General features: G+C 30.8%; 1 protein-coding gene across 1 annotated transcript; it reads left to right on the forward strand.

Moving 5' to 3' along the window:
* Positions 1-5,904: 5,904 nt before the first annotated feature.
* Positions 5,905-8,302, forward strand: LOC131663079 (uncharacterized). Its single transcript, XM_058933170.1, has 4 exons — positions 5,905-5,916; positions 6,641-6,749; positions 7,118-7,323; positions 7,601-8,302. Exons 1-4 carry the CDS (start codon positions 5,905-5,907, stop codon positions 8,300-8,302), a joined length of 1,029 nt encoding a protein of 342 aa, XP_058789153.1.

Here is an 8,302-nt window from a genome sequence, read left to right on the forward strand (position 1 = left end):
ATTTCACTTCTTTTGCAAAAGATTGTTTATGTAAGAAAATATATAGCATAATATTTGTTTAATGATCAAAGCAATTTAAATATCACTTGAATGCGGATCATACCAACAGTTAGTACAAAAGCAACACAAGTATTACCATACTACAGGGAGAAAGGACAGAAAGGATCACAACTTTGCAGGATACGCAAAAGAGGGCGCATAATGTTCGTCGCGCCTGACGTCATATTCTTTTAGAATTTTTTATTTCAGAAACGTACAGCTAGATTATGTTTCAATTTTCTGATCTATTATTGAACGCTTTCATGATAACAATATAAAATTTTCTATTTTCATTATGTATTCATTATGTAATATCTTATTGATTATGTATAAGATAATTACTAAAGCATGAAATATTAAGTAACATAAAATAAAAAGATATAAAATGTTTTTCCAACCATGTACAGTATTTCTATGTAGATCATATAATAGTCTTATCTTAATTCAAAAGGAATTTTAAATTAACTTTGCTGAAAATATTAAAATATATTATCAAAATATAGATCTGACAAGAAGAGTATTACATTTTTAAATCACCAATTTGCTTGCAACTTAGAATAATTTTTTCCTACGTATGAAATGCAAGAAGCTGCAGCTGTTGGGTCTATTACACGATTTTTCTATAGTTACTAGCTATTTTTAGAAATAGCTTTAGAATAAGAAAAATTATTGAAAAAGGATGAACAGTTCTCAAGTTATGCTAATTTTAAATTTGTCACTGACATTTTCAATAAAATGCTTTTTTTTTGAAAAATTAGCTTATTATTTCATATATATTTTTTATTGTGTAAATTTGGAATAATTCAACTTTTTTTTTTAATTAATTTAATTTAATTTATTGCCAAACTTTGGATTACAAAAAAAAATCTTGCTGTGACAAACACAGTTATGTTGTCGCAACATAAACAACTTGTGTATAAGCTGGAATACATTAAAAAATTGAATTACAACTAAAAAATAAAAATTAAATAAAAATAAATTAGTAAAACTAAGACTTTTGACTATTTTATTCTATGAAAAGGATCTTAGCTTTTATTTAATAATGTTATGAAAAATTTGCATATATTATATTACAAAAAATACTGCTGTTTGGATATTTCGATAAAAACAGTTTCTGACTGTGGGAGAATAAAGCATTAGACCGAGCAACTGTGGTATCTTGCATTAACCATTATCGTCCATCTGGATATATTTTGTACACCTCTTTTTCAGCGCTTACAGCTATTGCATTTCGAGGCAAAAAACATCGCAATAGGTGTATTCTTATAGTTCTAACTGTGCTTTTTCTGGTGGTACCATTCAAATTATTTAAGAACTTCATTTTTGTGCTGGAAAATATTATCACTATTATCGAAGATAACTTTTTTCAAATCAAGTTTTCAAAGAGTTACTAGCTTGGAATCAACTTCGAACCTGTCTCGATCATGCACGCGATGTCTGAATCTGAAGGATATGGAGTCTCGAAGTCAGTTTGACCAACGAGACATTTCAAAATGGCGTCCGAAGCGCAAAATCTTTGTCGAAATATTTCTTTCTCAAAAACGAAGCACTTTACCAAAAAATTTTTTAAAAGAAAAATTACTTGAAATTGGCCAAAGAATACACCTGTATATTTTCGAGAAGTTACGATCAACTTTTTTCATTTTGCAAATTGTTAATTTTTAGTAAATTGCATAAAATCTTTCTAATCGTTTTGAAAACAATTTATGTGTACTCCTTGATCTATTTTAAACACTTTTTGTACGTAGTAATTTTTTCGTAAAATACTTTGTTTCTATCTAAAAAAATTCCAAAATCTTATAATCGGGCAATTAAAAAGTGATCATGGAGAATTTTTTCGTCAGAAACAAAACACTTTCAAAAATTACTAAAAACAAGAAGTGTTTAGGATCGGTCAAGGAGTATATCTAAATTTTTTTTCGAAAGGATCCGAGGGATTTTTAGAATTTATAAAAAATTGACAATTTTTCAAAAACAAAAAAGGTGATCGTAACTTTTCGCAAAAATTCAGGTACATTCTTTGGATAATTCTAAGTAATGTTTCTTTTAAGAAAATTTTGGTAAAGTGCTTCGTTTCCAAGAAAGAAATTCATGAATATTTTGGCAAAAATTTTGCACTATGGGCGCCATTTTGAAATGTCTAATTGGTCAAACTGACTTCCATACCCCGTATCCTTTAGATTCAGATATCGCGTCCATTATCTAGACCGATCGAAGTGATTCCAAGCCAGTAACTCTTTGAAAACTCTATTTGAAAAAACATTATCTTCGATAATAGTAATGTTTTTGTTTTTCATTTTTCAGCACAAAAATGAAGTTCTTCGATAATGAACATAATAACACCAGAAAAAGCACACTTCAAACTATAAGAATATATCTATTGCGATTTTTTTCGCTTTGAAATGCAATAGCTGTGAGCGCTGAAAGAGAGGTGTACAAAATGTATCCGGCTGGAGGTTAATGGGTTAATTTACCTACAAAAAGATTTTTCAAAGTGGATACGTGAGTTATCTTTTATTATAAAAAAATACCTTGTATATTGATATCTAAAATTTTTTTATGTGTAACTAATTAAATAGGTGATCTATTTGCTTTAATATTTTCGAAATTAAAAGAGGCTATAATAATATATCCTCCAAGTATAGTTATATTCTTTAGAAAATTTATTCAAATTTAAACAATTTAGCAAATACACTTTCGCGAAATTCTAATATCGAATCTTCTTCTTTCAATTAAAAATACAGTAAAATGTTAATAAAACATGTTGTATGTATTTTTCTAATTTACTTGCATAAATTAACACAGATTTTGCAAGTTGTAAGTGCACATTTGACGGATATTTCGCAACATACCACCTGAATGGTAAGCAATTTGGAAAATCGTCCTTAATTTATCTTTTTGTGACAAAGAATATAAAATAACGGGTAATTATGCTTTATTGCTAATTATAGAGTCATTTATAACGCCTTTTTGCCATTCCATTACTCTTATTATTCTCTAATCTTTAATAAGATCACATTCAACAGATGTATTTAATGTTTCTCTTTGAATGTATGATATATCTATTGTTTCTCAAATAAAAATTCTGTTTGGAAAAATGACTACGAAGAAGGATATTTACTCATTTTTAGTTTCAGTCCTACTGGATAATTTTATAGTGTATTTGAAATATGTTGAGCATTTTTTTTTATTTTTGGGAAACAGGTGGGTGTAACCATATCAAATATGAAACTTTTCAAATTAAAAGATGCGTAGATTCAGACGCAAATAGACAGCAACAGTTGTTAAAAAATAGTAAGCACGGAATAGTACGAAATAACAAAAAAACTAAATGATATTTAGCATACTTTTACAACACATTGCTTAAGAATGAACGATCTTTTTTAATTCATGTTTAAATTACACAAATCGACTTGAAATTTGTATATATAATTTATTGGCTCTAACATTCTAATTAATTTAAAACAAGTATACGATATTTTTGCAATTGATTTATAGACAAAAACTAAGTTATTGAACTATTGCCTAATTTTGTAATCAATGTTTTAATCATTGTTTAATTAACATTTTATAAAAATGAATGTCAAATAAAAATAAATGAAAATTAAAAAGAACGCTTCTATTTTCACTATGCGCTCTGATGAATTTCATAATTTTGGGAATAAATATTCTTACTTCACATCGGTAAAATTGCAGGGTCTGTTAGATAATAGCTCATAGATTTTTTCTTGTAATAAACAACAGCGCATACACTCATACTATCACAGTATAATTGAGCTGCACAAAGCTACGTTATATTAAGCGCACTGCATCAGTAATTAGCAAAAAAATCAATTACACTTTAATAATACCTATAAATAACAAAAGGAGCCGTAACCGAACAAGCGTTCGCTATGAAAGCCTATTTACAACCATTCATATTTCACGTAGAGATTCTCACGAGAAATTTTGGAGGCAGCTCATTTCTTACCTGGAAAATTACGAGATTTTGAAACGTTCTCTTTTTTTATTAGATGTTAGCTTTTTTATGCAGAGGTGACTTCCCTACTTTCTTTATAAAAATTCATTTTAGCTAATTTAATAATTGTCTCATTTATATATTATTATTTCTTTAGCGATTGATAGTTAATATTTTGAAAACAATAATTTTTTACTCCATTCTATGATTATTTTGACTGCTTTGAAAGAAATTATTACGCTGACTGCATGACTTTGTTCTTGGCCAATAGAGGGTCATTTTAGAAGTAATTTTTTGCTAAAAATACAAATACGAAGTTTGAATTTATCCATCACTTCAAATTTTTGAGATATCCTAATCTAAAGAGATGAAAAAGGCGTTTTTTTGTATATTTGAGTTCTATAACATCGTGAAACTAATTTTTTTTTTTATAAATGAGGAAAACTACCTGAATAGTCAACTCTTATCGTTTAAAACTTATTGTTCAGATTTGAGATATCTTTTTTTTTTCATCGAGACATTTTTGTTTGAAGTCAAGTATTTATTTAGCAGTTCGAAACACCTAATTTCTCTGATACGCATATGTATATAACATATGCGAAAATACTTGACGTCAATCAACGATATCTCGATTAAAAGAAAAGATATCCTAAATTTAAAAAATAGATTTTGAAAGTTGAAAAGTTGACCTTTAAAGTAGTTGTCTGCGTTTATAAAAAAAGATTTTTTCACAACGTTACAGAATCTCAAATATATCAAAAAACCGCCTTTTTCGCCTTTTTAAAAATTATTACATTATCACTATTTTCATTCGTGATGTTATCTAAGTAAAAATTATAATAAATTGATGAAAATTAGTACAAATATCAGTATATATATATAGAAAAATTTTATGGAGAACAGGAAGAAAATTAAAAAGAAACCATGCAATTCTTCACTACATATATCATTGCATATATAAATAATTTAAATAAATAAAATTTGAAATAATTTCTACCAATATTCATTATATTGATACAATTAATAAACTTTTTCTATCTAGTCTCTTGATTTTAATAAAAAGTTGATGATAAACGAAGTGGTTTCTCTTGTGTATAAGTTCGTTAATAAACAAATTGAACTTTAAACAAAAGAATTTTGTAGCAATAATTATACTGTTTATTTGAATGAGATGCTTTCTGTAAAGTCATAACTAAAGATTTCACTCAAATTTCGATTGAACAATTGCACGAAATTTAACTAATGTTTATTTGTGTCTTAGACATAATAAGTTAAAAAACAGTTGGAAAAATGATAATAAATGTAGGAAAGAAGCGATTAATTATGAAAGCTCTCGGTTTCGGTCGACACATTTTGCGACAATTATAATTTAAAAATACAAAAAGTAATTGGCTCTTAAAATTGAAACGTTAGCTTGTAAAACAGGATAAAAAATAATAAGTATTTATATTTTTTTCTTGTGCTGTTGTCGCTTTGTCCTTCAGCTTACAGCAGCTTTGTTTCTGCGAGCTCTCATTACAACTTCCTGGGATTTTCCTAACAGATCTTTCTCGCGCGTCGTTGCGCCACCATACGATTCCGCGAGGTATGCGCCGCCTCCCTCCTAGGCTGATAATACCCTGGAGGCCTGTTCAAATAGAGACGCGCGCCTTTAGCTGTGCACCGTTGAACCAAAGGCGAATGACTTTACAAAGTGGCTACCGGGAGAGCGCAACCGAGGCCCCAATTACGCGGCCGCTGCAGCCTATATAGAAAAGTCCGCGCTTGCCCGATCGACAGATTTCTTCGACGTGACTCGCGCTGACAACAACCCTATACAGAGAAGCTTGCTACCAAGCCCTTACAGAACTTTGGATAACCATCAACGGAGGTTCTTCTCAACTTTTTATTAAAGATCGGCGATCGACATGAAGTCTCTTGTGAGTGTGATTCTGTCTGGTTTGGTTCTACTTTTCGTCTGCGTAAATACTAAAAACTTTTGAAAGATATTCACAAACATCTTCTCAATAAGTATGCATATTTTTTGGCCACAACTTGAATAATTTATCAGTAGATTTTTTCATTTTAAAACAATGAGAAATGTTTATTACGATTCCTAACAAAAGCAAATATCGAATTCTCATGCTTTTTCCGGAATATTAAAAAACTCTTTTTATTAAAATTTTCTAAAGCAATAGATTTTCATTGTATAAATAATATTGTATCGCAATGATGTATTGCAAAAATATAAAAGATTAATATTTTACCATTTTTTCGTTTATATTTTTTATAATATTATCAATTATCATTGATCAATCGTTATATTAGAAAATCATTTGAACTAGTCACACAGTTTTAAAAAATATACGAAAGAAAATATTTAAATCATGCAATATACGCGTTTTATTAATGCTACCTTTATGTTAAATTTTCAATATGAATTGATTCATTCCGGAGCAATCTTTTTCAATTGATTATTACTTACTGTAATAATTATTTTAAAAATGCTTAAAACGGTACGCATTTTTTCAACGACACTTGATTCAAAAATTTAATAGTATTCGGTAGACGCAATTTATGGGGGTTACTTTTTAAGTGTGAAAATTGATATTTTTCAAACATTTATACAATTTAAACATTGATGAAAAAATATAATAATTTTAGTTAGTTGTGGCACTTTTGATCTCTACCTGTTTGGCGGAAAAAAAGGAAAGTGCACAACCGCGACTAGCCCGTGCGCCACAGGGACACATTCAGTACAGCGATCCCGATGGTAAATTTTAATTAGTCGTTTCTCTTTAATTAACGTTTGTCACCAAATAATAAATGTTATCTCGCACAATCGATTATTATTTTAACTGAGGAAACGCACGCATTACATAAAAAGCGCGACCAGCAAACATTCCATCCACTATTCATTGTAATTCAATTGAGTAAATTGTAATCTAATTAAAGTAATTGAAACAATGCATAAAGAACTTTCGAATTGACGTATAAACTTTCTACCTTATCGAACTAATCTACCTTTCTAGCGATTTTGAAATGTAATAATGAAGTATAATGTTCTGATTTGCGCACACTTCCGTGATTAATAAAGTTTGCGTTGATCGAATATTTATACTTTACGGAACTGTAATAAAGGTTTGAAAGTCAGCTGGAAGCTCTACTCACCGCATTCGCAATGGAGGTCCCATTTAGAAGAGGCCCAGCGGAATGAAAGAGCTGAAAGCGGAACTACTCAGCCTAGTTTCGGATCTTATCAAGGAGAACTGATTAGACCTGCTGCTAATGCTGCTGCTCCTGCTATTGCATCGGAAAAGTCTGCGCAGTCTATCCAACCAGTGCAGGTTAAAAATACGTTAATTTTGAAATAAAATCATTGAAAAAGAGCTTGTTAAAACTGAAAATTTTAGCGGGTAACCTTTGCACGTTTATAAATGTGCATTATACTACGTTATGATAAATAACCTGCGAATTTAACTTTTCATGCTATCTTTCACGCACAGGCGAGAGCATTCTCGCAAATTGTGTAATCTAGCGTTAGACAATTATCGCTTATTCTAGATTTAGCTACGGGAGCTGCACAGCGAAGAAAATATTTAAATGATCGAATAAAATGTGCAGGTTCAATACAAACCACATTCGATGGTGCCGTCACATATCAAGCAGTTGATCCACGAAATGTACGAGCCCCAGGCACCTTACATCGACCCCGCAGTGTTTATCTACCGCCCTCATCGGCAGCTGGAGGAAGCCAGGCAACGTCAGCAAGCTTCGTCTGAACAAGACAAATCCTTTGAGCAAGTTACGTCTCTGGGGCAACACGACGACGGCCTCTCTTCATTCGAACATATTCCGAAATTCCAAAGCGAGTTCTCATTTGACAAGCCTAAGCTCGAACTTGCGCAATACGCCGATGATCAGTCGGGTTTATTTGCTACTACTGCAACGCCCCTGTACGGAACTGTACCGCAGCGAGAACCATTCTCCGGTGAAGAACAAGAATTTTCTCAGGAGAAACAGCATCAACAAGCTCAAACACCACGGCAAAATGATAATATGCCAAAGGAGATTCACGAACTACTGAATCTTCAGGCTCAGATTCCTTATCACGTGATTGCCAATAAAATTGTTTACAAGCCCAAAAGTATGTTTATACCAAAAGCTTTCAAGGAAGACGCGAAAACTCCATACAAGTACCGCACAAAAGTTTATTACATAAAGAACGACGAAGCCGAAGAACAAAAGAGTAAAGAGCGAAAAGAGCGGGAGGAACCGAAAGATTCTTTCGAGTTTTCCCGAGAGCAACAGCAGCAGGAAGAGTAA

This window comes from Phymastichus coffea, unplaced genomic scaffold, assembly GCF_024137745.1.
Source record: "Phymastichus coffea isolate CEN01 unplaced genomic scaffold, Cenicafe_Pcof_1.1 PCOF00031, whole genome shotgun sequence".
NCBI classification, from domain to species: Eukaryota; Metazoa; Arthropoda; class Insecta; order Hymenoptera; family Eulophidae; genus Phymastichus; species Phymastichus coffea.

What these genes read in the sequence shown, in the direction of transcription:
- LOC131663079 (XM_058933170.1), top strand. An exon ending in TCAGTACAGCGATCCCGATG is followed by an intron (nt 6,750 to 7,117) that starts GTAAATTTTAAT and finishes ACTGTAATAAAG; the next exon opens with GTTTGAAAGTCAGCTGGAAG. An exon ending in AGTCTATCCAACCAGTGCAG is followed by an intron (nt 7,324 to 7,600) that starts GTTAAAAATACG and finishes TAAAATGTGCAG; the next exon opens with GTTCAATACAAACCACATTC.